The sequence below is a fragment of the Pogona vitticeps genome, chromosome 2 (assembly GCF_051106095.1).
Source record: "Pogona vitticeps strain Pit_001003342236 chromosome 2, PviZW2.1, whole genome shotgun sequence".
NCBI classification, from domain to species: Eukaryota; Metazoa; Chordata; class Lepidosauria; order Squamata; family Agamidae; genus Pogona; species Pogona vitticeps.
In genome coordinates, this window is record NC_135784.1 from 33,620,907 (window position 1) to 33,648,653 (window position 27,747).

Genomic DNA, 27,747 nt, shown 5'->3' on the forward strand with positions numbered 1-27,747 from the left:
ATCCAGACCTGACAGCGAACTGAAGAGAAAAAAAAGAGAGCACAAAAACAAGAAATGGACCAAGATCAGGCTAGTCAGAGGAAATTTCAGAGGACTTCACACAGGCTGAGCTATATCTTAGGGTGAAATTCAGGAACCTTAATGGGTTTAGTCAAGAGGCAAAGAAGATGCCTCTTGAATTCCCTAGGACTTGTTATGTACTGTAAAGCCTCTTCTGACTTGTGGCAACCCTATGACCGCCAAAGCGTCCTGTCCTTAGCCTTGCTCAAGTCTTGCAAATTCAAGCCCAAGGCTTTCTTTATCAAGTTAATGCCTATCATGTTTGTCCTCCCTCTTTTCTTGTTACATTCAACTTATCCCAGCATTATCTTTTCTCAGTGACTCTTGTCTTTTCACAGTGTGTCCTGGGGCTTAGCTGTAAACAAGCATACAAGGGACCAAGCAGTTCCTTCAATAATTACATTTTTACCAACAGATGTATTATTCAACAAATGGATCCTTCCCTCCTGTCTTATCAGGCGTCCCCTATGATATTGTGTGTTTTTCTCTGATTTATTTTTTAATTTTATTTACTATGGCATACCAAACACAAGGTTTGTATAAACATTCTGGCCAACCAAGAGCTCACCTTTACATTATAATGCCTTCTCAAGAAAACCATCTTTAAATATGACAACACCCCTTCAGTTGTATACAAATCGGCTCTCATGTTACCAAAATTAAGGGAGAAGGGACTCGTTGAAAGCAAAAATATTGCACCCATTTTAAACAAGCCAGATTTGTTTCAGTGCGAGTGTTTGTGGATCCAAAGAACGGCACATACAATATATTTGCACTCCACAGGTCTGAAGAAGTGGACTTTTTGCTTCGCCTTCCCTTGCCTTGCCCCGCCCTTTTGCCTGTCTGAGGGCCCACTAAACAGGGCTACACTTCTTTGGGAACAGGCTCGCCCTCTTCCCAAGGCACAGCAGCGGCCACAGGGGCGAACGACGGACCGAGTAGAAACCCTGCCGCTCACACGGCGGGGCCCAAATCCCGGTGACAACCTTCCGAAAGCGGGCGAGGGGATTGGTCACGGGCCTAGTGACGATGTAGGAAGAGATACTCGCGATTGGCCGGGAGGGCGGCAGGAGACGGCCAATAGGAAGGCAGAGCGCCGGCCGCTGCAAAGAATGGAGTCGCAACCTCTTGAGTCGGACTCGGGCGTGGACGAGTCCCTCGTCGCGCCGTTGCTGGAGCTGGGGATCCCCGAGGCGGCGGCGCGGCGGGTGGGTGGGTCGCCTCCGCTCGTGGGTGGGTGGGGGCGGCGGCGGGGGGGTTGGGACAGGCCGGGCTCGGGGCGGCGGCGGCGGTTTTGCGGTGGGCCGCGTTTCCTCGCGTGGAACGAGGTGGGTGCCTCGGAGGGATGATTTCTCGCGGTTCTCTCCCCTTCACAGGCTCTGGCGCTCACGGGGGGCCGCTCGGCGGAGGCGGCGGCGCAGCTTTACTTCAGTAGCGGCCTCGATTCCCAGGTATCTTCCGTCCCCTTCGGGTTCTGCCGCGACTCGGTTTGTGGCCTAGCATCAATCCTAGTCATTCCAACTAGGGCTGGGGAGCCTCCCTCCGGCAAGGGGCCTTGTGGCGGAGAGTATGGTTGAGCATGTGAAGAGTTTCGTCCCCTGCCTCAGAAACTGTGGAATTCGGGATCAAAACATCCTGTTTAGAGAGGGCTTTGGCATCGGAGAGGCTCATTAATTAATCCAAGTGGCTGTAACTTGCTGGCCCACCCCTTCGTTGGTTAAAATAGCAAATTGCACTGGAGTAGGCCAGCTGGATGAGAATTGGGTAGGTGCATGGCTTCACAGGTTTAAGGGATCCAAATGGGCCTCCTCTGACTGCAACTAACTATGCTAAAGTATGTTGCAGTTGGAACAGACCCATTGGAATCAATGGAACTTCTGTAGTAGTTGTTGCACCAAATTGTCATTTATTCAGTGGGCGCAACAGGATTTTGGCTTGGCTGTTAGAAAAAAAACCACAAGCAGCATACAGATGGTTCTTCTTTCATTGTTTTGTATTACACTGATAGTCCATGAATTATATTGTTATGTACTGTCATGTTGTCTCTGACTTAGATGAGTGAATGGTTAGTGTGGAAAATGTTCATAGATTAATTGAGATGAAAAGAAATCACCCACCTGAAAAGTTTACCATCATTCTCCAACCTGTTTGGGGTTTTTTTGAACCCACTTTCCCCTAGTCCTACCCTGATGTGACTTAACTGCAGCATAGGGAACCTTTGGTCTCTCAGCAGTTTTGGTCTACATCTCCCATCTGCTGTAGCCAGCACAGCCATGAGGCATAAAGCAGGCTGTGCGTTGGAAGGACATAGGAACTACAGGATTCAAGCCAATTTAACTCTTAAAAAGTTGGCTTTGACTCTGGATTTGAATCACTGCATGCCTGTTTGCCTTAGTGCTGAATTGGGTTTCCATCGCCCACCCTATTTTGACAAGCTCCTGTAGGGCAGGCAGATACAGTACAGGCCTCTTTTTCATATTGGGAATGGCAGATTGCTCCTGTGGAGTTTGCCACAGTAATTCAGTGTCTGTATATTTGAGATATTTGGGGTGGAAATATCTTGAAATTTTAAACATTCAAATATGAAAAAAAAAAACTAAAACTAATAGATTTCTTCATTGCTGCTGAATAGTTTGGCAAAAGGACTCTGTCAAAGGTTGTGTTGTTGTGTGAATGAGCCCGTGTCTCCCTTAACGGGAGGGGGGGCATCCAAGACTACTTGTCCCTCAGTAGTTTGAGTTGACCTTTTGAGGGCAAAGATCCAAGAGTGATTCACACAGAAAGAAAGTATGAAGTAGTAGAAACAGAAATGGCTGTAATAAATGTATATAAGATTTTAAAAATTCTCAGCAAAAACTTTATCTTATGCAATGCAGCGCAGAAATGGTAGCCATTGAAAAGAGTTCTGAGATACCTGGTTTTTGAAAGTTCATGTTAAAAATAGCCAGAAAGGGTGCCTGAATAGCAGAAAGGCAACACAGGAGGGAACCAACACAAAAAAGGCTATTCCTATTATGCCTCTGGGCATGATGGGCAGATATGCTAGTCCCTTTATACATGTATCATCTACATTTCCTCCCAAGATGTTCAAGGTGGTGAACATCCTCCCCTCCTTTAACTTCACTACAACCCTATTGAATGGCTTAGACTGAGGGCTGGTGCCTGGCGCGACATCACCCAGGGAATTTCACAGATGAATATGGTTTCGAATCTGGCTTTCCCCAGGCCTAGTCTGATACTCAAAACTAGTTCACAGTATCGAGACAATACTCCATGTATGGAGTACGACCATGGAAGAGACTTACAGTCAAACTCTTTCTAGGAGGAAGATGATGGCCAAGGCAGTGGATACTACAAGATGGTCTTTGTGGTGAACATGGAGCTTTCTATGGGACCTGGAAAGGTAAAATTCTTCAAGAAGACCCTCTGTTATTCTGAGAGTGCAATCCTTTTAAAGCAGCTTTGATTGCTTCATAGCCTAATTGCTTACAAAATCAAAGAACTGATCTAGAAATGAAGGAGAGAGAAACCAAGAAACCCTTGAATACTGTTAAGTTCTTAATTTGTTTTCATGTTCTGCAATAAATAGTTGGATTGGTGCTGAGTAACAATACTTATTTGGCTGTTATGGAACAAATAACATCAAATGTTGCTGTTCCCAATATCTAAGTTGAGTTAAGATTTCTAAATTTATTGCATTTTGGAAAAATTCTTTTTTTTGAATTAAAACTTCGGTAATCCTTTCACCAAGAAGGCAAGTGGCCATGCTGGTGGGAGGATTTGGGATGACATGTCCAAAAAAGTAACTTCCCCAGATTCTTTTATGTCTTGCAGGCTGTGGCAAAGTGGCTCTGCAGTGACATAGCTTCCTTCAGTAACTTAGACTCAGTTATTACAGATTATATGTGATTATTTTAAGAAAATGAATATAAGGACATAGCTTTTTTTGATTTTTTTTAAATTGTAGAATGCTTGCTTTATTACCTTTTCATAGAGAGACATATTAGCTGTGGAGTAGTTCACAACAACATAGGGTTGTTGGGAAAAATTATTTCTTTCCCAGCTTCTATTTGGATTGCTTAAAGAGAACAGAAACCCAAAGAGGGTGGTGCATCATATCCTAGTCTTAACCAATCAGTAAAACCCAATGCTTTGATTCTGGCTGTGCCATGCCAGGTCTCTGTTTATTTTTGGCATCAGCTCCATCTTGCGTTTCTTCCAGTGGGCTGAAATCAGCATCCTGATTCTCATCACCCTCACTGTATTCTCATGACAGCCCTGGGAGTAGGTCAGGTTAAAAGAAAGTGACTGGCCCAGTGTTCTCCAGTGAGTTTTATGGTTCCGTGAGGACTAGATCTCCCAGGTTTAAGTTAAACCTGCTGACCTTTACAACATGTTGGCTTTGATCATGCTTTATTAGCAGAAACAACGAAGGGTCTCATGTTAAAGGCTACACGTTGGTGATGGTAGGTGCTTTCCTGGGTACTCCCCGCTTCATTTGTGAGTGCTTTTCTTTTGCAGATCGCTGCTCAGGTGGGCCACGCAGCCATTGGCCTCTACCAGCTGATGCAAGAGAAGCCTAGCCAGAGGGATCTGCTCAACCAATGGGATGAACAAGGGTAAGGAAGCATAAGTGGGCCCATCACACTGTAACTCTGCATAGCATACCATGTGGAAGCAGGTTTATTTTTTGAGAAAGGATATTCAGCTACTTGATCAGCACAGCTTTGGGGCACAGCTTAACACATGAGCTAGACCGAAGGGTTGACTGGCTGGCGGAAACTGCAGCCCTCTGTGTTGGAACAGGCACTGGCCAACTCTGGAGGCCAAGGGACCGCTCCTGGAACTGGCCTTTTGGGTAGCGGGGAGAAAGGAAGGGAGTTCTTTGCATGAACATGCATGGGTGCAAACATAGAGGCAATGTTGTCTTTAGCTTAAGGTGCCCAACCCCTGACTCGGTTTTCAAGAAAGGTCTATGTTTGATTTTGTGCCAAAAGGCTGAGAAGTGAACATAAGTACCTTTTAAATCCTATATTTGAGATCCTAAGTTTTTTCTCATTTAAATCTTGGGGCACTCTCATTCCGGATATCTTTGCTTGGGCTCTTCCCACCAGCAGAGGGAGGCAAAAGGTGTCTTTCCCTGACTGTGCTGTTTTTCCAGCAGCTGACTAACACTGTGATCTCCATGGTTATATTGGCTGGTCTCGGAAATGACTTGCATTTATATTGGCTGCTCTCAGAAATGACAGGCATGGGGAACCTTTACAATTATGCTTGAACGCTGACTGTATGGTGGTGTTTTTTGTTTTTTTTTTTTGAAGGGCAGAGGGGGGAGTTTACAGCTCTCAGAATTCCCTAATGAGCATGAACATTGGGAGTGCTCAGGAAAGTAATTTCCACAAGCTCTGGCTAGAACTGGAATCCAATGCTCTGAATGGCCACTTTTGTTTAATCTTTTCCCTAGAAACTTGTATCTGTCTGTTTCCTTACCTGCAGAAACTTGGGTGTAGAAGCAGATGTTGAGTGGAGGGCTGGTCTTAACATTCAGTCTTGTTTTGCTATTCTCAGTGCCAAGAAAGTTGTCCTTCAGGGATCCAACACTGACCAGCTGCTGGAACTACACGCCTTAGCCCTGAGCCTGGAGCTGCCAACATACCTAGTGCAAGATGCGGGAAGGACCCAGGTAAAGCAACCAGTGGCTCTTATCCTTGCTTTTTGCAGGAACACAAAACTGCTAGGTATATAAGGAGGACTATATAAAGATTTCCCCACTGGGCGATGGTGGCAAATTGTTCAGTGAGTACCAGTTGGGTATATTATGTCCACCTTTGGACAGATTTGCAGAAAAGGAAAATAGAGAATATTTCATGTGGTTTCTAAGCTCGACTTGTATTAGAGAAGGAATCCTAGATCAGGGCCAGTGTCTTGGAGGTGCTCTGGAGCAATGCTAGATGTCCAGTTTCTGCCATTTGATTCTTAGAAAGCTGTTTCTAGCCTGCACTTCAGGGGTGGGCAAAGCAAGGTGCTCCAGATGTTGCTGGACCACAACTCCCACAGCAGTAGCCAGTGTAGCCAATGGTAAGAAATGCTAGGAGTTCTAGTCCAACATCTGGAATACTACACATGGCCCACTCTGGCTGTAGTTGAAACTAGCATAGCTGTTTTTAGTATAAAATCTTCCTGGAAAGAAATACAGAAGCAAGGAGCCAACAGTATAGGTACTACATTTTACCTGCATACGTAGACTCTGTCTATTTATCCGTGCTTTTGAGCAAATCTGCAAACGTGCTGTCCAGGGTTTCTTTTTCCGTTTCCTGCCAGTTCATATCGAAAATCATGTTCTGCAATTTCTTATGCACAACTTGTGCCCCCAGCTGGCAAGCTATATAGATTGTTGGCTTAATCTGGTTTCAAAATGGAAATCTGTTTTTTAAAACACATGACAGATTTTCAGAACTGTACTTTTGAGACCTGCTTGATGTGCTTTAAATCAACCAGAGGTACACCTTTTACATCAGTAAGAATGAGAACAATCCTATTCAATATTTCTGCATTCCTTGCTGCTCTTAACTATCAACACATGATAGTGAAAGGTAAAGAAAGCACAAGGACTAGGAAGCTTTGCTCAACTTTTTGGAAGAGCCCTATCCCGGTGATCCTGCATCCTGCACTGCAAACGTGGTTAAAAGGAGTGCCTAGCCCTGCATGCTTCTCCTGCCACTTTCTCCACCCAAAGAGGGATGAGTCTGAAGAGGGGAGGTTCTTCCTCACATGTATGCTCTACCTGGGATATCAGGGTTCTTCCTTGCACGTAAAATCTACACATGTGCATGAATCTGTTCTCTTTAGATACCTTGTTGATCAGATAAAGAGAGTGACACCGGAGGCAGTGCCCTCTATATGTGTTCACAACACTGAATGCAGTGATGCCTGAAAAGGGCTAATATTTCAGCAGGGACTGTGGCAGAGTGAAGAATCTGTGGCTTTCTCCATGTCATTGGATTCCCAGCATTCTTCATGCCCATCTAGCATGGACAAAGGCTGAGGATTATGAGAACGTTAATCCGACGGTGCACGGAAGGCCCTAGGTACCTGGCCTCTGAACTACAGAGCCTTGTGAACAGGTTTTCAACAAAGAGGGTCACTTGCTACCTCAGCACTTATACGAACATAGGAATCTATCTTATCCTGGGTCGGACCATTTGTCCATCTGGCTCACTGTGGTCAATGCTGACTGCCAGCAGCTTTCCAGGGTTTCAGGATACGAGGTTTTCCAGCCTCCCCTGCACTGCATGTGAAGTGAGTACCCACCCGATCCCTGAGTTAAGCCCCCTCCCCAAAACTGTAGTATGTGTTTGGTGATGCGCAGTAATGGGGGTCGGCCCTAATCCTAGCCCTGGGCTTTCAGTTGCTGTAACAGAGCCCAGCGCACTGAGGTGTACCTGTAGCTTTCCTATAACTTGGGTTCCTTTGAGGGCTTGTAGCAACTCTGTTGGTGTCTTTTCCTGTTCCAGGTTCCAGCTGGCTCACACACAGTCCTTGCCATCATGGGAGAGGAAGAGATAGTGAATCAGGTGACAGGGCAGCTAAAACTGCTGAACTGAGGAAAGCTTTGCCGTTCGGCAGCGGGCCGTGGAGTTCCCGGGCAGCCCTTCTGTGTGTATGTGTGTGTGTATATATATATATGCGCGCGTGCTCTTTTTGGACGAAGAGGAAGGTCCGATGGACAGCACTCAACTCTCCTCTGGGCAACATGGGGGTGGGGTGGGAAAGAAAGGTGCACCTCTCCTCTGGAAGAGGGATTGTCATTTTCTAAGGTGGCGGCTGTAGGGTTCCATGGTAGGGGGATTTACTAGGGCGCTCCCAGGCAGGTCTGGAAAAGGACAGCTGTGTATTATCTGCACCACTTACAGAACAGGTGAGCTCTGGTGCAGGCATTGCCTGGGCTTTCTTTTGCATTGTGGGGAAACCACAGAAAGCAGGCAAAGTGTCGCCTTCCAGATGTTGTTGCATTATGATCCCCATTAGCCCCATGCCAGCATAGCCAACTGTGTAGAATGCTGAGCATTGCAGTCTCAACATCTGGTTGGAGGGGGGGTGCCCTTTGCCAACCCTTGACCTAGCATAACCCCTCCCAGCAGAAAGGCATTTGTACCTATATCATCCCCACTGTGTGTCTTGTCTTGTCCTGGGGGGGTGGGATGTTTGCTGTTAGTAAAGAAAAGGAATGAAGACTCAGCAGCCTCTCTAGACAGCTTCTTTGGCTGCTGAGCTGCTCTTACTGCTTAAGTGTACATTTTCCTGAAGTTTAACCTAGCGTCTATCTTGCAGTGGTTGTAATCCCTTGTCTCTCCACCTGCCCCTACTTGTACTGTGCTCCCTCTTTTGCGCTGTTCCTTCAAATCTTCTTTCCAAACGTTTTTCAAAATACTCAGTTTTTAACGCAACAAGCATCTCTAAAGTATCACATCTCTAGCCAGTGGATGGGCAGTGAACTAAGGAACTGCTATGCTGGCAAGAATAACCCAATGAGGTTACTGTTACTGAAGATCAGGGGTGGGGCAGGGCTGAAAGCTCCAGGAAATGACTTCTGGTCCTCCAGATGTTGTTGGGCTGTCACTCCTAACCAACAAAGTCATGAGTGAGTGATGGTGGGAGTTTCAGCCCCATAACAGCTGGAAGGCTATCTTTCAGTCCCCTTTGGCTTAGCGCAGTGCAAAGAAATAGGGAAACCACAACTTAGAAGTTAGTGAGAAATTACTGTTGAGAAGGCAGCTTTTCTGGTGTTCATGAAAGAATCCCTTCCCCTTCTTTAAACTGTTTTTTTTTAAAGTTTTACAACAGGATTCAGCCCATGGGAATGGGGGAGGACAAGGAATATCTTTCAATAAAATGTACAAAGTGGAGGAACAGGGGGCCTGGCTTAAACCCACCGTCTCACAGGTACTAGCCAGTGTGTCCAGAATGCTGCTTCAGCCACACAGACAAGCTGCCAACAGTGTGATTGGGGGGGGGGTAGAATTTTATGTTCTAAATGACAGGATAGTGTAGCTTTACATGTTGGGGACATTGAGAAAATATTAAGGATATTGATGTACAGTATAAATCTTTCACTGGGTTGGGAATCTGTGGCTCTCCGGACATTTTTGGACTCCAAATCCCATGAGCTCCAACCAACCAACATAACTAGCAGTTATGGGATGATGGGAGCTGAAGTCCAAAATGCCAGGAGGCCCACAGCTTCCCATTCTTTTTCCCTAGTATATATTCTTCTGCCAAGTTAATATTATCTGGATCTCTTCCTATCCTTCCCTCTGTTAATCCAGGAATTAGCAGGATTCCCAGGACTCATGTTAATCTAAAGTTGCAACTTAAAACCTCTTGTCAAAGCTTAGAAACGTGACTGTTTTGGACTGCAACTAGCCAGAGTTCCCTAGCCAGCCCTGGCCATGGAAGTGGCTTTTCCAAGTCCACCTTCTGCTCTTCGTTCCTTGTAGCTGCTGCAATCGTACCCAAAGACAGAGCATTCTAAATGTATTTTGAATGACCAAAAGTCTGTCGTCTTGCAAGGATGCCCAAGTTTGCAAGATTCAGCTCCACTTTTAAAAACCCTGGAGGGCACCAGGTTGGGGAAGGGGATTGTAGGGCTTGCGATTCCCTTGAAGACCAACGCTTTTGCCTGGGCTGGCTCTCTGAAAGTTCATCTGTGCTTGCTGGTGGAAAGCCGACAACTATCTCTGTGCAAAGTCCTACTGTGAAAATGGTACAGAAAATACAGTATAATCCCCATTTTCATTTCTGTGCATTGTTTCACTTAGCATTTTGTATTTCTCTAGGGACCACCTGTCTTGTCTGAAGCATGCTGGGACTTCTCATTACTGTGCAAAAATAAATGTATACCTTTTAGATAAATTTACCAAAGGTCCCCTGCTGTTTGCAGGCATTGCATACCTGCAGCTGTACAACACACCAGTGTAGCTAGGACCTGCGTAAAGCATCCTTATTTAGATTCAGCTAAACAGTATCTCCCTGTTGGATAGCTGATAAGCACATATTAAAAACACCAATGTCCTATGGTTCCTTTAAGAGGAAAATATGTATTTTCCTGTAAGCTTTCATGGATAACTTTTTCAGACACAAGAAGAGTAATATTTAAGCCAGAGGTTTATAGCTATACTGTACAGTGTAACAGTTGTGGGAGTGGGGATGACATGAGATACAGAAGATGACAACGGTGTTATTGACACTGGTAATGAACCTTCAAGAGTCAGTGTTGTATAGCAGACAAGGTCAAACAGTGCACTGCCAAATGATCTCAGGGAGGGAGAGGTAAATGTAGATCCATTTGGTGATTTTTTGTTTGAAGAATTGGAATGAGAAATCTAGCCAATTGCAACCTGGGGCGGAGTCTGAAACCTCACCCCCACTGACGTTTGCAGCTTGCATTTGAACTTGCCTTAAGCAGATTGGGCACAATAATCTGCCATGGATTTTTGGAACGTCCATTTTTTTCCTGCACTGTCCACAGAATCTTGGTGCAGTGCTTGAGGAAGATGGATTAATGTTGAATGCTAGCTGTTTATTCAGTTTTTTAGTGGCCTAATAAAGGTATCACCTACACATATCCTAGGGGTTATTCATTTGGAGAAGGCTGCAGTAAAAAAAACTTTTGTTAGCCTGTCTCTCTGACCCCTGTCATTTAGGCTGCCTTTCCCACACACGGTGACACCAGATACTGGCAGAGGCCCATATCGGCAGACAGATCTGGAAGACCAAAAAACAAAACAAAATGCTGCAACTAGGTTAAGAGCCTCTTAGAACAAAAGACAACACAAGGTTTATAGCTGAGTCATAAACCCCCTGATGGTTTGGAGTGACTTACAATGCAGGGTCCCTGCTGGTGGGCGCACAGTTTACCAAGTTTTATGTAGCGACAAAGTAAAGAAACAAATTGCTTTGGAACTTTTAGAGCTGGTTCGTCTTGGTCTTGGCAGTTTGAGCAGCCCCAGAGCGAGCCATTTCCACCTTCTCCGTGCCCTGTATTAATTGCGTGTTATCAGCTTGTGAAAGCAAGCTGGCAGGCAGGAGAGGGCGAGGTTTGTGTGTAGATCATTGTGAAAAGAGCAGGGCTCACACAGTGCCAAGAGCTGGGAGCGAAATCTCCTGCATGCTTGAAAAGTCCCACAAATGACCAGAGCTATGGCAAAGTGTATTTTGTCTCGCATATTGTTTACTTGGGAGCAGAGCCTGTTTTGTGAAATGGGGTTTGCCTCCTAAGTACACCTTCGGTTTGAATTGTAGTGCAGCGTTATGATGACCCTGTCCGTTTCCCTTCTGATCCAGCTCTGCGCCGTCTGTTTCTACAGGAGGGGCTCAGCTTGTGCTCCTCCTCTTCCGCCATCACGCATTTGCCTGTTAACATCTGTGTGGAGGTAAACAATGATGGTACTGTTGCGCCTGTAACTTGGTCTCTTATCCCTGCTTTTGGCACTGGATGAACAAATTTGGGTTTTGATTTGAACACCGGTCTGAACTTGGTGACTGCTGGGGGGAGGACACCACGTTAACCAGTCTTCATACGATGCTGTGACACTCGGCATCTACCGCACTCTGGTGCCAACTAAGCGGGCTGGTGTCGGTGGCACAGTAGGTTGTGTTCTGGTTCAGTGCACATGGAATGAGAACCAGAGCTGTGGGATCCCGTTTCCTCCAGACCTCACAAAGTCTCTTTTGTGGATATAAACCCCTTTCCCCCTCCCCCAAAGAAAACGTCTCCAAACTCTAGTTTTCTCTTTATGACTGCTGGACTTTCCTTGCTAGAACTTTTGGTCTAATCGTTTAGTCCTCAGCCACAAACAGAAAAGGGGGCCTAGATATGTTTAAGTGTACCAGCTTACATTCCTTGTCTCTGCTTCCTAGTCTTCCTCTCTGTTTACTTTTTCAGCTATTGATTGTCATGATGTCAAAAAAATTAGACTTCTGCGTCATGGGGGCATGGACATATGGGGTTCCCCTTTCTTTATTAAACAGTGTAAAAGGTCCTTGTACATTAATAGTGCTGTATAAATAATAATTAAACTATATGCAAGCTTCCACTTGTTTTATTGTCTGGCAACATCTTTAAAAAAACATTGGAAAGGGGAATTGGCATACTGGAGTGTGGCTTCTAGAGACGCAGGCAACAGAGGGCACTTTGGCTGCAGTCAGACACACTGATTGATTGATTTAAAATATTTTTACCCCACCTTTTCTCCTTGTAAGCTACCTTGAGTCCTTTTATAATTAAAAAGACAATTTTTAAAAGCTAAAAACAGTTAAGTATAAAAATATTTAAAGGCAAGATTGAAAGACTATGGTAACGTGCTCTGTATGGAGGACTTGGAACAGCGTCTAGTGTGGCTGAGGAGGCCAATTCGAGAGTGACAGTCCCTTCCACACTGAAGACAGATCCAGTCTGTCCCCTGTCGAGCTCCCTGGTTTTGCTGCTTTTGTGACTTCCTCTTTGCCTCGGCCTGCTGGGCAAGGGTCTCTTCAAATTGGGAGAGGCCATGATGCACCGCCTGCCTCCAGGCTGAATGCTCAGATGTCAGGGTTTCCCATCTGTTGAGGTCTATTCCTAAGGCCTTCAGATCTCGCTTGCAGATATCCTTGTATCGCAGCCGTGGTCTCCCTCTGGGGCGATTTCCCTGCACTAATTCTCCATACAGGAGATCCTTTGGAATCCGACCATCAGCCATTCTCACGACGTGCCCAAGCCAACTTAGACGTCGCTGTTTCCGTAATGTGTTCATTACTGAATTATAACAAGTAATATATTAAAAATGGTAAATAAAATCAATACTAAAAATATAAGCAACATAACAAAACAATCCATTAAAAAAAAAACCTCTCAGGCTGCCAATCATTAAGAAAAAGCCTGCCTGAAGAGAAAGGTCTTTGCCTGCTTGTGGAAGGACAGCAAAGATGGGGACAGTCTGGCTTCCTGTGGGAGGGAGTTCCAAAGTCTGGGAGCAGCCGCAGTGAAGGCTATCTCTCATGTCCCCACCAAGTGTGCCTGTGAAAGTAGCAGGACCAAGATAAAGGCCTCCCTGATGATCTTAATGTCTGGGCAGGCTCATAGAGGTAAATGTGGTCTTTTAGATAGCTTGGATGCAAACTGTTTAGGGTTTTATACATTAGAACCAGCATTTTGAATTGTGCCCAGAAATGGATTGGTAGCCAGTGGACGTGCTGTAACAGGTTATATGTTCCCTGTAATATGTTCCCAGGGAACATATTACAGCCCCAGTAAGCAATGTGGATGGGTACAGAAGTCATACCTGTTAGGATTACGATGTTTGTAAGTAGGCATCCACCTTGAGATAAGCAAGGTCGTAAGGTGTTCATTTTATTGGCAGCTGAAATGACATCCAGTAAATGACAATCAGTGATGTGAAGGGTTGTGCTCACCTGTATTGTGGGAGATTAAATATACTTATTCAGTGTGTTTGTCTCCTGCGTTACTTCCATTGTGGAATTTAAGACAGCTTATGGGAGGTTCCCAAGTGTTCTCTCCTCCTGGCACTGGAGGAGTTTTAGACTTCTGTAGTATTCAAGAGCAGGCTGCATCACATGCCCTGAAAGACCACTTGAGCCTATACAAGGTCTTGGGCTCTGTCCAGAACAACTTCAGCTTTAAAGAAAAGGGAGAGTAAGTAGGATGGCAGGGAATATGTAGCCCTTCAGTTGCTGGATTGCAGCTTCTCCCACATCAGTAGTTTACAGTGGCTAGAACTGATGGGATTAGCAAGCCAACATTTTTAAGATCACAAATTGTCCCCACCTGGACCAGAAAGTTAAATACTTGGACCTGGTATAAATGGTGCTCCGGAAAGGAGTTTGATTCCCCACTCCTTGATGGGCTGAACACCATGATACATAGGGTACTTTCCAGCTGTGCAGTTCTGAGATTATATATAGATTATACCAGTTTCTGGGAGCCATTGTTTGATAAGTAACTTCCAATGCCACTCCATATACTCAGATTTGGAAGACACAGCATTACACTTGACTCGGGCTATTGAGTCAAGATATAGCTCAAGATGGTCAACACCGAGTGGTGGCAGCAGCCTTATAGGATTTCAAGCCCCAGCTGGAGGGTCCTGTATTTATTCCCTGATGGCTCTGCCTGGCCCTGCTGAGCTTCCAAAATCAGATGTGCTCAGGGACATTCAGGGTCATAGAATGGGTTGGGCCTGGAGGAGGCTGTAGACAATCTAAGCTTCCTAACTACAGTATAGCCGTAAACAGGCCTGAGAACAGAGGGCTGGGGCAGTCCGCCCTCCCCTTTATGTAATTAGAGTAGATCACTGCAACTAGAATGCTCTGAATATGACATTTTCCTCCACCGCCATGTAGGGCTACATTTCTGCCGCCAGAGGTCTCTCTTTCTTGCTTGCTTGTCCCCAGACTCTGAGAACAGCTGTGCCTGTTTCCTGGTTCTCCACATCCTGGTGGAGGAGTGAGGCTGGACTGTTGCATTCTGGGCCTGATATGACAAGGAAAAAAAAAAAGAAAAGAGGGGTGAGCAGAGGAGGAGGGGGAAGGGACTACAAGGACGTCTGAGCCGAGCAAGCAGAAGGCAGTATTACGCTGCCTGTGCAGACATTAAGAGTATTACATCCTCTGGCTTGCAGACAGAATGCTAAGCCAGGAAAGGGGCGGCTGCTTTGAGGGGCCCGGCTCACGCAGGCATTAAGAAGGAGAGCCGCTGGAGCTTCATGTGGTTTGCAGAGGTGAGTCTGCCAGCATCGCTGAACGACCAGCAGGTATTGGCTATCCATTACAAATATTTCCCAGCTACAGTTTTCTCCTGCCTTTCCCCTTAATGAGCTCAACATGGGGTCCTGTGCCTTTCTTCTTCCCCGTAACCCTGTAAAGGGGGGCAGCAGGCTAAGAAAACAGGGACTGGCCTGAGTTCACCCACCTTCCTGGGGAAGTGAACGTGAATCTCTTACCACTTCTGTGCCACTCTGGCTCTTCACTAACATGTGTGAAGTCACCCCATGCAAATAGTCATGGGGGAAAATGTCCTTTGACACCACATCTGGGACACAGAATATAGACTGCCCTATTTATAGGTGCTCTATCATATCTCCCCCCCCTCTCTCTTGAGAGAGAGGCTGGGGGCATTGACAAACTGGAAGAACCCAGGGTTTGCAGAAATACAAAAACGTAGGAGGGCAATCCTGTGGTAACACAAAAACAATCCACTGAGGAGTAAAAATGGCCAGTGAAAACAAAATCCTCAGGGAGTTTTGTGGGAGGGGAGAAGGGATTGATTATCTTGAAAGTGGTGTGGCTCAAACAGAGCACTCCTTGCTAGCTAGATTTCTACTCTGTCTTTTCAGTTACCGCCCCCGTCCGCCCGGGCATCCGTGGCTCTCCTCCTCTGCATTTCATCCTCACAAATCTGTGAGGTAGGTGAGGCTGAGAGTGAGTTACTAGGCCACGTTTTCCCTTGAGTGTACAGAAGAACCGGAATCTTCCATTCTGAAGTATCCATTTTGTGTTCTAATTACTTCATCACAGAGGCCTCCATGAACTCTTGTAAACTTAACTGGACTTTTGAGTTTTCTCACTTCAGATTTCTATAAACACCACTATTTTAATCATTATGGATCCATATGTCTAGAAGCAAATCAAAGGCTCACATGCACCCAAATTGGCAATGCAAGACATGTTTACACTGGAATTAAATTCCACTTTGTTCAGGAGATTCCACAGTATATGTTGGTTAGGCAGGTAGTACAGTCCTACTTGGGTTTAAGTCCCAATGAACAGTGTGGCCTAGCAGAGGTTGCCAGCACCTGGGGCAAGGCAAGCATTGAGCCCCCTAACCCATGGGACTTTTCTCATTCTCCAAGTCCCTTCCACCAGGTCCAGTATTGAACCCCTTACTCCCCAAAGCACATGTATTGTATTTTAAGAAAATACTGATGTAATTAAAGTAAAATGCATTAAATGCTTATATACTCACATTTATTTAAAATTATCTGGTTTTGATTTATGCAAAATTTTCAATTACAATATTGAAATCTACATTGAAATCTCAATTGACAGTGTTGCTAAGTGACTCAGTCTTTCTTGGCTCATTGTAGACCTGATACATTTCAATTAAGTTTTGAGAAACTTCTTTCACAAGTGGCAGATGAAGCAGTGATTTAAAAAGATTCTTAATGTCACAACAAAGTTAATAAAACTCTTTTGCAGCTTCCACTTGTACACCCAACAAAGCAAATCTAAAGCTGTCCTGTTAGCATTCTGATCATTGAGATTGACTTCCTTGCACAAGACAGTATGGTGCTGAGGGCAATTTATTTTGACGATCATAGCTGCAGCTTTCAACTCTGCATACTTAGCACATGTGTGCTGAATTTGCTTTTTGGTAAAATCATCAATTGCTGCTGAAGCATATTCATCTGTATTGTACGTTTTGTAATTTCTGCCTTAAGTTAACCCATTGCTTCCAGTTGTTATCTTCGTGTTTCTTGTACTAAGGTCAAGCCAGTATCACAACTGTGTTCACCAGGCATCTTTTGCACATCTGCCAAGCTTTCTCAATTGCTTTTGACACTCGTTTTTTCTGGCAAAACAGAGCCAATGCTTTCAAGTTTAGCACACACTGATCAAGCGCAAGTTCTTATTGCAGGTAGATCTGAGCATCATTCACTTTGGTAAGTACTGGGCTCCAAAAATGCAAGAATGAGGGGGGGAAAGAATGCAAATTAACAGACTTCCCTGCATCACCCTTGGTTTCAGAAGTTTCTTCTGGCCCATCTCATAGCACTTCCAAAGCTTCTATTATTTCCTCAGTGTGCTCCGCAAGTATGCATACAGCGTCATACTTTGAACTCCATCTTGTGTCATATGACGGCACATATTCCTTAAGAACATTCCACCTATGGGTGGAGCTTGAGAAGAACGTGTACATCTTTTCCACAGTTCCAAAGAAAGTCACAGACTACATCCCAACTGCATGCGCACTAGCAAGACAGAGCAACTGATTGTCACCTGGCACAAACACTGCTTTGGGATTCGTATCCAAAATATGCTTCTGAACACCCCAAATATGTCCAGTCATAGTTGCAGCATTGTCGTATCCTTGGCCGTAGCAGTGCTCCAGCTTAAGGCCATCTGCTTACAACTTGTTACAATTCTGTTTTGTAATGACATCAGCTGATTTCCCATGTAACTGAATGAAGTCAATGAAAGACTCTACTATGCTGACTTCTGTATGTTCAGTGTGCACATATCAAGTCACTTGGGACATTTGTTAGCATGAAGAATATCTGGAGTGCTAGCCAACATATAATTTGCAATACTGTATTTTGAAAGATGGCTGTTCTAATTTGATCGTCGAGCAGGCTGATGAACTTATTCTGGCTCTGTTGAAAGAGATAAGACACAATGTATTCATCTGTGTGCTGAACTTTGTGAAGATGCTGATTGGCAATTGGGTCATATTTGGCAAGTAACTTAAAAGTTTCTAGGAAATTTCCATAGTTACCATCTGTGCTTAGATCTTCTGAGTGGCCACATAAGAGTAAGGTTTGCCTGACTAGATACAACACACAATCAAGTATTCTGGCTAAGATTGCCTTTCCATTTCTCAAACAATCTCTGCTATGTATTCTCAAAGGCTTTAACGGCTGGGATCTGTTGGTTGTTGTAGGTTTTTCGGGCTGTTTGGCCATGTTCTGGAGGTTTTCCTTCCTAACTTTCCACCACCCATAACAAAAAACAACCTGATCACCATAAACACCTGAAAAGGACAAAAAAGCTGATCGCACAGCTACAAATACTCAACTATCCCACACACTACACCAGAACACAGAGTTCTAACTCCTGTCCTCTGAAGATGCCGGACACAGAGACTGGCGAAACATTAGGACAAAAAACCTCCAGAACACGGCCAAATAGCTCGAAAAACCTGCAACAAAAATCTCTGTTATACCAGATGGGCAACAGCATCAATAGGCTCTCGTTTCTGTAGCTGCATTTCAAATTCTTTCCACGTTGTAAATGCACTGAGGTGATATGAACTGCACACATACACTTGTAATTTGGGGGTTCAGCTTTCTCCACGCATTAAATGCACTTGGCTTTCCCAAAAAACTTTCCCCTTTGGCTTTCAGAAAAAGCATACAAGTAAAGCAAGATGCAGCACAATTTACAGGAGAAAATACCAACCACATCCTTAACATAGTCTCACCATTGTCCAAATTCATGTAGAAGCAATCCTTGAAAAATGAACTCTCATCACTGTCATTTGGAAACAATGCATCCTTATTATGCAATTGCACTGTCCTCTCTTGACAAATTCAGTCTTCGAAATGTCATCCACAGTTTCCGGCCAATAGCCAATATCAGTGAATAATTTTTGGTCAACACTCTGGCAGAATATTTGGCTGAGCAGAAGTAGAAGCATCCTCAAGCAAGGCTGTTTTTGCTCCTAAAGCAACAATAGGAATATCCTTAACATAGGATCAGGCTTGTGAAGCTTCTGTGATGCTGCTGGCAAGCCTGGTCTACTTTCAGCAGTGTTCACAAGAAACCTGTCAAGACTTCCAGACAGCTTAGCCAGTTGCACCTGCTCTGTCTTTCTCATCTTCCTGCTTTGTGCACCTGATTCTTTTTTTCTTTGGCATCATGGCTGACATGGCATGTATAGATGAGTAGTATTATGTGAATTTTTTTAAAAAAATATTCACTTTTATACCTTGCTCCATTTTTACTTTTTTACCACTAATGACTTTACCATAAGAAATGACTACTACATCAGCAAAACAATTATCACAGCAAGTAAAATATGAAAACTACCGCAACCTGTTGACATACCAAAATAACAGCATTCACCAAATAATCAAACGCTGGCAACAGCATCATGTTTTAACTCTTTGTTAGAACACTAGATTGATGGGAACATTACTTGGTGATGGAGGAGGAGTGAGGCTATCTAGGTGCCCATTGCAACTCGGCAAAATTATGACATTTTTAATTATGATTTTTAATACAATTTATGAACATTACATCTTCAAATAGGAAATCAAGCTATTAATAGGCATTATGTAACTCTTAATTACATAAGCAGGGCAAATGCCAGTGGGTGGAGGTAGACCTAGCAATGGGCAAAACAAGGGTCAGAGTCCTCATTGCTGCACACTCTCCCCTCACATTTGCATGCACACACAATCACAGGACATCTTCCTATGATCCTTAACAGAGCAATACTATTCATTCAGGTTCTGCCTGGCACCTTCCATTGGCATGTCCAGAGGACTGGAAGTGAGCTTGGGGCTAGACCATAGCAGTGGCTCCTGCTTAAGAGGAGAAAAATGAGGGGCCAACTCACCCCCCACCTCATTGATTGCAGGGGCAACATGGGTGGCTGCAGGCCTCCATGCTTACTTTGCTAGCAAACAGGAGCTAACTCCAGATCGCCAAGATCCAGCTCAGGGAGGAAATGTTCGAACACTGGGAGATTTTCTGTGCGAGGAGTCGGCACTATTTAAAATTTATTATTACTACTTTGCTATAGAAATTTTACACCCCCAAGAATTTTGTGCCCAAGGGTAACCACCCTTGTGGCCCCACCCATATTACACCACTGCTTCTCCCCTATCTGTTTTTCAGTAACTCCTGTCCCCAAAGGGCATCCATGGCTCTCCTCCTCTGCATTTCATCCTCAGAGATCTGTGAGGTAGGTGAGGCTCAGAGAGTTACTAAGCCGTGTTTTCCCTTGAGTGCATATTAGAACTTGAATCTTCCATTCTGAAATATCCATTTTGTGCTTTAATTACTTCATCAAAGAGGCTTCCATCAAAAGGTTAACTGCCCTTTCTTTCAGTTTTCTCACCTCCAGATTTCTACAATTACCACTGTTCTAATGGTTACGCATCTGTATGTCTAGAAGCAAATCAACAGCTCACCTGTACCTAAACTTGCAATGCATATCTACATTGGAATTAAGTTCCCTTGTGTTCAGGAGACCCCCCCAGTATGTGTGTGGCTCGGCATCCAGCATGTTTTTGTATGTTCTAAGAGTTTCTTACAATTAAAAAAAAATGAACTGGTTAATAGACAGAAGCCGTGTTTCTATACTACTAGCCTATTATTCCTACCACTGTCTCAATATTTGCATAGGCCAGCTTCCCCCACACTAGCACACTTTTACATGAGTAAGATCTCACCTCCCGTCACTCCCAGGTAACTTGCCAATACTGGTCAAAGATTATGAAAATGTCAGGCCAACGTATATGGAAGAAACCTGGTTGGGGAAACAGTCTAGTCTAACAGAATAATAGATAGCTTAATAGTGTAGCAATCAAAAAGACACAACTGGATGCTATGACTAAAGTTGACTGTAAGGTAGGAATCACCTTGGAAGGGTCTTTCCTGGAGAGATCACAGGCTAGGAAGTAGCATATAGCCATGGGATCTGGTTTGTTGTTGCTTTCTTCTCCTTAGAAAAATCAACTCTGCCATCTTAATAATAGGCCCAGAAGATAAAGCCTCCCTCCAAACCCAAGGCCTGCTCAGTAGTTACCCCGTCACCATCCCAGTACAAATACCAGAAACGTGAGTAAAACCAGGCCTTTTAAGGTCACAGAAAACTGATAGGTTTTCAAAGATGGCTTAACTGTCCTCTCAGCCAAACTGCAGCAGACACAGGTCTGCATTTCACTGGAGGCCCGAACTGGCAGAGTAATGTTCACTTCAGACGAAAGCAAACAAAGGAGAGGATATGAGTCAGACTTTCTTCTGCCACTAAACAAACCATTATTTTGAAGTGCCTTTCTTGTATTTGGCCCATATGTAATTGCAAAGGCGAAAGAAGCACTGCTCTGAAGCAGCACTGACAGACTTCTTGGATCAAAAAACAATCCCTGGAATATAACATGTTCAAGACATAAAGGGCAGTGTTCTTTACAGGTAGGCAGGTAGACCATCCCTCTGCACTGTTTCTACATTTTGGCAACTGTGGAAAAACCACAAACTGCTACCTTATACCTGTGGTCTTAGAGCAGTGGTTCCCAACCTTGGGTCCCTGGATGTTCTTGGACTACAACTCCCAGAAGCCTTAACCACAAGCTGTGCTGGCCAGGATTTCTGGGAGCTGGAGTCCAAGAATATCTGAGGAAGCATTGGATTAGTGCTGGATTTGGATTCGAGTAACCACAAGGCTACATGTGACCCAACTCCAGGAGGCAATGGAAGACAGGAGGGCCTGGCGTGCTCTGGTCCATGGGGTCACGAAGAGTCGGACACAACTAAACAACAACAAAAAACCCACAAGGCAATCCGTCATTGTTCCCTGGACCTACCCTCTGAGTTGTTGGGAAGATTACACTTGTGCGTTGGGGAGGAGGAGTCCTGCCTATTCCCTCCAGCTCACACTAGAGGGAAGAGAGGAATCTAAATGTAACTAATAACAAAGGGGGAAAGGGTTAAGTGGATTCCATTGGGTTACCCTTACTTAACAGCTCAGATTTCTTGTTCCAAGAATTCTGCAGCACCATTTCATTGCATCAGTTATACAAGGTTACGTTGACCCTCTCAAAATCCACCCCCTTGGTCAGGTTTTTTCCCCCCTTTAACGTGTAACACTTTGCCTGGAAACCCTGCGGAAGGAGACAAGGGTGCCCCTAAATCTAGCCTTTGAGGAATAGTGCCTCCTCCTGTAGAGAGCAAACAGATCGGCAACGCTTGTTTTTGGACGCCCAGCCCCTGCTCCGCCAGTCAGCCGGGATCGCCCCCAAAAACATCTCAGGGGCCAAAAAAAGGACTCGACCCCTGCCTGGCACTGCGCCGGTTGCGTAGAGGGCGTTGCACGGAGGGCGAAGACAGCGCTTGCAGGCCGGCCACCTCCAGGAAGCTGCCCCGGGGGGGGGGGGGGCGTGCGACCCAACAACGGCCTCTTCCCTTTGCACTCCTCGGCGTTGGTCCCCTGGCTTCTTCCCACCCCGCGCCCCTAATTACGGGGGCTTCCGATGGGGGGAGGGAGGGGGTCCTAAGGCTGGTCACTCAGAAGATATCCCGGGGCGGCGGGGAGGGAAAGGCTGCCCGGCGCCTTCTGGCTGGTAGTGCAGGGAGCCGTCCGCTGGGAAAAGCGTCCCGAAAAGCATGCCCCTCTCCCCGGGAGAAGAGATCTTGCGCCGGAGGAAAGCGGAGGCAGGAAGCCGGGGGGGGGTAGGGGGGAAGGGAGGAGATTTCCTCTCCTGCGCACCCTTAACTCGCGAGCTAGTCTCCGTCGGTTCCGCGGGGCTCAGTGGGGAGCAAGTAGGCTTCGGTCTTAGGTTGCAAGGCTTCACAGCTTGGAGGGAGGAAAGCGCTAAGGGCGATGTACTGGAGGGAGAAAATATCCGGAGGAGGGGGCGGGGTAACGAGTAAGGCGACCCAATAAATAAATAAATAAATTCCGGTGGGTGGGGGGACGGGGGCAATGCCAAAATACTGCTGCACCCGACACCAGCAAGACGAGTGCAAACCTGTCGCAGGTGAGGCGCCTCCATCCCCGAACATCCACCCCCCCTCCTCCTCCTCCACAGGCGCGCGCACTCCCCCTGCAGTCACGCCCCCCCCCGCAACCCGCCTCTTTGCCGCCACCAGCTAAGCCACCCAAGCTGACGCATGCGCAGCGCGCGTTCTATACCCATCTTTCCCAGACTGGGGTTACTCAGCGCGCACGCACGAAGGACTTTCCACAGCCAGGGCTGAACCTACCTACCCCCGCCCCCTTTTCCCCCCCTCCCTTCCCGATGCCACGTGTCCCCAAGCAGCACTAAAGCCCACGTGGGACTAACCAAGACGAGCCAATCAGGAGATTGCCTCGCCCTTGAGCACGTAGAACCGCACACCCACGTGCGCATAGGCGCCGACAGAAACCCAACGCTCCTTGAAATAAAACCTCCTCCTCCTCCTCCTCCTCCTCCTCCTCCACTGCCCTACCCTCTCATACCCACCTCCTCCTGTTCTCTGGGGTAGTCAGAGACCCGCGCTTTATTTTTATACCTCTGCTGTGACCGACGAGACTGGATTGACGTCCGTAAAAACCAATGGCGTAGAGGATGGTTGGAAGGGCGACAGTTGAGTACAGGCAATGGCGCGAGAGCGCCTGCCGCCCTTGCGGTTGGGGAGCCAAGGCGGCCAATGGGAGGTGGCGAAGAGTCAGGAGGTGTCGCTGAGAGGATGAAGAGGGGGTGGAGATTCCGAGCAAAGGCTAGCCAATGAGGGGGGCCGGGGGGCGTGTCTGGGGCGCCCCTGGCGCCAGCTCTGGGAATCCCCGTGTGCTCAGTGCCGTTTCCGCCCGGCCTGCTGAGGAGGAGCTGTTGGACATTCCCTGTTGCCGCGGAGGGGGAGGGGTTTTGGCTCCTGTTCTGTGGAGCCAAGCTATCTTTCCCGCCTGCCGTCTAGGAAACGCCGTGGCGCCGAGCAGGGCCTAGTGCCGGGGGCCCGGGCAACGGGCCGGACAGGTCAGCCAACGCGGAAGAGAAAGAGAGTGTGTGTATATGTAGGGGGGACGTAAGTGGAGCGCAGTTTTGAGAGGAAAGCCTATGGAGGGGGAGGGGCGGGAAACTTAGAAGGGGCTTCTCTGGGACCTTCCCTCTGTTTCCTTGCCCAGCCACCTTCCTTGAAGTTTCTACGTCCTTCTCTTGAAGTCTCACAGTTGCCTCCCACACCTCGAAACAAGTATCCGTTTATAGACGTCGCGTGGAGGGGTTTCCGAGTGTGGGATGATGGAGAGTGGGGGTGGGGGGTGGGGAGAGGAGAATTGAGGCTGGTTCTTCCAGGGGAAATGGTGCCCCTCGCATTTTTGTGGTGGAGGTGGAGAAGGAGGAGGAGGCAGAAAAAAAGGTCGTGCTCTTCTTCTGCCTGACATCTCGGATTCTCTGCAACTTCGCAGAGGCGTCTGAAGGTTTTTTTTTTTTAAAGGTGTTTGTAGGTATGAATGCTTGTAAGGAAAGGGATGAAGGCGATGGAATTGGGGTTCGAGGGGGGTTTACATAGGAGAGGGAATCCCCGCCGAGTTCTGCACGTAGAGAAGTCGGAGGGGTGGGGGGTGGGGCAGCCCTAGGACTGCTTCTCATTTCGCTCCCACCCATCCCCCCACCTTCGTTATTGCACGGGTTGGGGGTGAGGATGAACTTGCCCGGTGCCAGGCGCTGGAGGCGAACGGGGGCGTCATGGCGATCCTGTTCTGTGTGTCTGGCCTTGGGGGATGGGGAAGTCAGGGATTGTGTTGGGGGGGGAGGGGAGGGAGAAAGAGGGAAGCAGTTAGGGAACCTAATTAATGCATCGTATTTGGGTTCTCAAGCAGGATTCTCTCGGTGCAGTGTGAGGAGGATTGGGGGGGGAGGTGTGTGAGGGTGGGAAACAGCCAGGCAAATCTTTTGTGAAAGACCTACAATGAGAATGTGGGAAAATCCCTTTCTGGGACGAGCTTCTACTTCAAAGCAGCTGTTTGCTAGGAAAGTGTGTATGTGTGCGTGCGCACGCCTGTCTGCACTCCTGTGTGAGTTCACCATTGCCTCCCTTCTCTTTCCATCCCTCCTCCTCCATGTGCTGAAGCAGCTTCCCCTGAGCTGCTCCTTCCCTTTCCCACCCCCTCCCTTTCCTCTGCTGTCTGCTTCTGACTTGCTGGCTCCTTCAGGCAATGGGGGAGGAGGTGTTTGACCTGCATTTTCTGCTTTCTCATGGTGCTTGTGTGGCGGTGGTGGTGCACTTTAATAATCCTCTTCTCCTTTCTCTTGCTTGCCCTTTCGAGGCTGCAGTATGGATTCTCATTGTATGACACATGTGTGTTTTATCTGTAGACATTTTCAGTTTTCCTGTCTTGACCCCAGATCCTTGCCTTGCAACACAGCTCTTTGTAAACACAATCATAATGCTAAGGCAAAGTCATCATATCCCCTGTCTACATCAGCTTGTCCTTGGGGTGCTACTGGCCTGTTACATGAAATAAAGATCTCTTATATTGTGGGAGGTTTTCTTTCTATATTTGAGACATATGGCTTGTTTGATAACCACATGGAAATGGTTTATTGGGATAGAAAGTGCTGAGCTTCTTCCCTGAAGATAACATAGACGTGAGATTTGGGTTTGTTCAATTAGCTAGTTGTCGTTTTAAGCTAAAACTCCCATATTCCATGAAATCTCTGTACAGTAAAATGTAATGAAATAAGTAAATGAGATCCTTTTTGCTGAGGCTGGTGTCACTTTAAGGAGACAATGGCCATTGCAGGGTGGCTTCCCGCAGTTTTTCTCCCTGGCCCATTATGTAATTTAAGGTTCAAAGGCAGAGGCAGAGGGGGAGTAGCAGAAAAAATAGATTTTGGCTTGATGGGGGATGAGCTGTGGCCTCAAAACTCATTTTGGCAGCTGATATATATTCTAGATTGCAGAAATATTTTCCAGATGAGCTCTTTGTGGAGACTTGGGATATGGGTTACAACATGACAAAGATGCAATATTTCCTTAATGGCGTGCTGGACTCTCCCTTTTCACCTATGAAGATGACATCAGACACTCACCCTCCCTCTCTCACAGACAGAGCTGGTCCAGGAAGTCAGGTTTTGCTAGCTACTACTTGCAGCACAGAGGTGACTGAGGGTGTTACTTTGCCTTGGATCCTGTGGGCGAGCATTCAAGGTGGTGACAAACAGCTAATGTTGGCTCTAGAGCTCTGGTTGCTATGTGAGATGCTTCAGCAGTGTTGGTTGCTGTCTCCAGGGAAGGGCAGCAGCACAACCTCCATTAGTGCTGTACTTAGGAGATGGCTGATTCACACACTGAAAGGGGACTTCTCTTTCTGGGACATGAAAGCTTTGAACCAGAAGGATGTGAGTTTAGCTCAGCTGCTACAATTTCTGGCTGGTCTCCCATCTTTGGGACTGCAGTGGGATGTTGCCCAAAAACTCTGAGATATCTCACCTGTGTAATCTGAAGGTTTTGCAAATCCAAGACAGTGAGAACTGATCAGATCTTCCTGAAATGAGAGAGGTCCAGCCTTGGTTTGTGACTCCAGATTCTGTTTGAGTCCACCCTCATTTTCAGAAAATCAGAAAGCCTAATGCTTGTTTATTTGTAGGTCTCGTTCTTCCATTTTCTGAGTCCCACTTACCTCACTGATAGTAATTTCTATTTTGTGCAGTGGGTGTGTACAGCAGACAACAGTTTCTAAAAGTGAAGATGATTTTCTTTTCATGGACTAGATTCTAGAATCAAAATATGAGACATTTTGCCTTTACAAGTGGCAGCAGAGCACTTTCTAAGGAATTACATCTTCTAGTTAAGTTTCTGGACAAAGCATACATTGAGCTGCTAAACAGGGTGGGTAAAATAAATGATTTTCAAAAAATCAAATTGATTCAAATAATTATTTAAATAAAAATGATTTTTTAAAAATTTAAATTGTAAAACAATTTGATTTTTAAACATTTAAGTCATGATTTAAATCAAAACCATACTGCTGCTAACACAAGTTAAATGAAATACAGTATTCCGTATATAATTAGAACACAATGGGATTCTCTGATGCTTTAGTCTTAAAGGGGTTTTCTACTCAGAGAGGTAGAAAGCCCTGCAGTACAGCCTTTCTGAGGAGTTAGTGACAATTGCTTGGGGAAGTCCATACTCTCAGTGGCACCCCCTTGTGTTCCTGATGTATAAGCAGGTCAGACGTTGGGATGTTCTTCCAGTTGGTGAAATATGATTGATAGTGTGAGGGGAGCAGTGAAGAAAATGGTGCTCAATTTTAAAAATACACACTAAAATAATCCATGTCTCTCGAGTTGGAATAATGCTGTTTCTCAGGTATTCTGATTTCTTGATCATGGAGGAGATTTGTAATAGTGTAGCTTTCAGAACCCTAAATTACAGGTTATACATGCTTCAACAGATTTATACAAAGAGAACATTACTATATTTTGCTTCATTTAGAGTTGGTGATTTACACTGATATATTTTTAATGTTTCTCAGGAGGTGTCAATGCAGTAACAGACTGTAGAGATTCAAATTTAAAGTGTTTTACCTTCACTGCTTTTTACAACATAGGACTTGTCTGTAATGAGTTTTGGCAGAGTTCTGTTTGATTATGAAAAATGATATTTGTATTACTATCCCAGGTGCTGGATGCAAATGGCTTTACATGAAAATTGATCCTGAAAAGTAAATCGGGCTATAGAAATCTCATGATGAGTCTAGAACTAGTTTAGCATTCTGAGACTCTGATTGAGTTTTTAGACACTAGCTTAACATTTTAGGAACTCTTCTAATAGAATACCTTTGTTTTTCCAGCTATGTGCAAGAGCCTTCATAAAGTTGCTTGAACCTTGAGTTTCAAAAGTTGTACTTGGTTCTAAGATCATGAATGTCATTTTTACCGAAAGATGTGTGTTGATTCAGGTGCTGCAATCTGTAATTTACCCTTAAAGCCACTTCTTGAGTTCAATTGGAAATTAGAATTTGGAGTAAGGAATTTGAAGTTAGCACCTATATGCCTAAAACAGAGATAAAACAATACACAAAGAAAGCAGATGGAATCAGAAATATGTGTCCATATTTCCCTGCTCCAAAAGCAACAGCAATAGAATGTTCAGATCAACAGAGATTTTGGCCTTTACAAATACCATCGAAAGACTGACAGA

The 27,747-nt window shown here is 45.7% G+C and overlaps 2 protein-coding genes and 4 long non-coding RNA genes across 7 annotated transcripts in view; 4 read left to right on the top strand and 2 right to left on the bottom strand.

Annotated features, from left to right (window-relative positions):
* Window positions 1-1,117: 1,117 nt before the first annotated feature.
* LOC110087263 (putative peptidyl-tRNA hydrolase 2) lies at window positions 1,118-12,153 on the top strand. The gene is made up of 6 exons (XM_072989247.2): window positions 1,118-1,268; window positions 1,437-1,511; window positions 3,383-3,463; window positions 4,582-4,679; window positions 5,629-5,743; window positions 7,575-12,153. The coding sequence occupies exons 1-6, from the start codon at window positions 1,173-1,175 to the stop codon at window positions 7,662-7,664; spliced, it is 555 nt and encodes a 184-aa protein (XP_072845348.1). The 5' UTR covers window positions 1,118-1,172; the 3' UTR covers window positions 7,665-12,153.
* LOC144587615 (uncharacterized) lies at window positions 12,025-13,502 on the bottom strand. Its single transcript, XR_013542774.1, has 2 exons — window positions 13,380-13,502; window positions 12,025-12,853 (listed from the first exon to the last, which is right to left on the bottom strand). It is a non-coding gene; the product is annotated as an uncharacterized LOC144587615 (long non-coding RNA).
* A 1,139-nt stretch (window positions 13,503-14,641) lies between these two features.
* Window positions 14,642-16,079, top strand: LOC144587613 (uncharacterized). Its single transcript, XR_013542772.1, has 2 exons — window positions 14,642-14,834; window positions 15,450-16,079. It is a non-coding gene; the product is annotated as an uncharacterized LOC144587613 (long non-coding RNA).
* On the bottom strand, window positions 16,064-23,224 carry LOC140704319 (uncharacterized). Its single transcript, XR_013542773.1, has 2 exons — window positions 23,113-23,224; window positions 16,064-17,486 (listed from the first exon to the last, which is right to left on the bottom strand). It is a non-coding gene; the product is annotated as an uncharacterized LOC140704319 (long non-coding RNA).
* Window positions 16,641-20,178, top strand: LOC144587612 (uncharacterized). Its single transcript, XR_013542771.1, has 3 exons — window positions 16,641-16,775; window positions 19,735-19,801; window positions 19,964-20,178. It is a non-coding gene; the product is annotated as an uncharacterized LOC144587612 (long non-coding RNA).
* Window positions 23,225-23,435: 211 nt separating the features above from the next.
* SETD5 (SET domain containing 5) overlaps window positions 23,436-27,747 on the top strand; it is a 67,253-nt gene continuing 62,941 nt past the window's right edge. For both annotated transcript variants that reach the window (XM_020808830.3, XM_020808831.3), the window contains exon 1: window positions 23,436-23,573. The gene's annotated coding sequence lies outside the window, so the exon portion shown is untranslated. The remainder of the gene's footprint in view (window positions 23,574-27,747) is intronic.

Excerpts from the sequence above, each read along its gene's own strand:
- LOC110087263 (XM_072989247.2), top strand. The coding sequence starts at position 1,173 with ATGGAGTCGCAACCTCTTGAGTCGGACTCGGGCGTGGACGAGTCCCTC. Across the intron at positions 4,680-5,628 it reads AACCAATGGGATGAACAAGG|TGCCAAGAAAGTTGTCCTTC; the intron begins GTAAGGAAGCAT and ends TGCTATTCTCAG. Across the intron at positions 5,744-7,574 it reads AAGATGCGGGAAGGACCCAG|GTTCCAGCTGGCTCACACAC; the intron begins GTAAAGCAACCA and ends TTCCTGTTCCAG.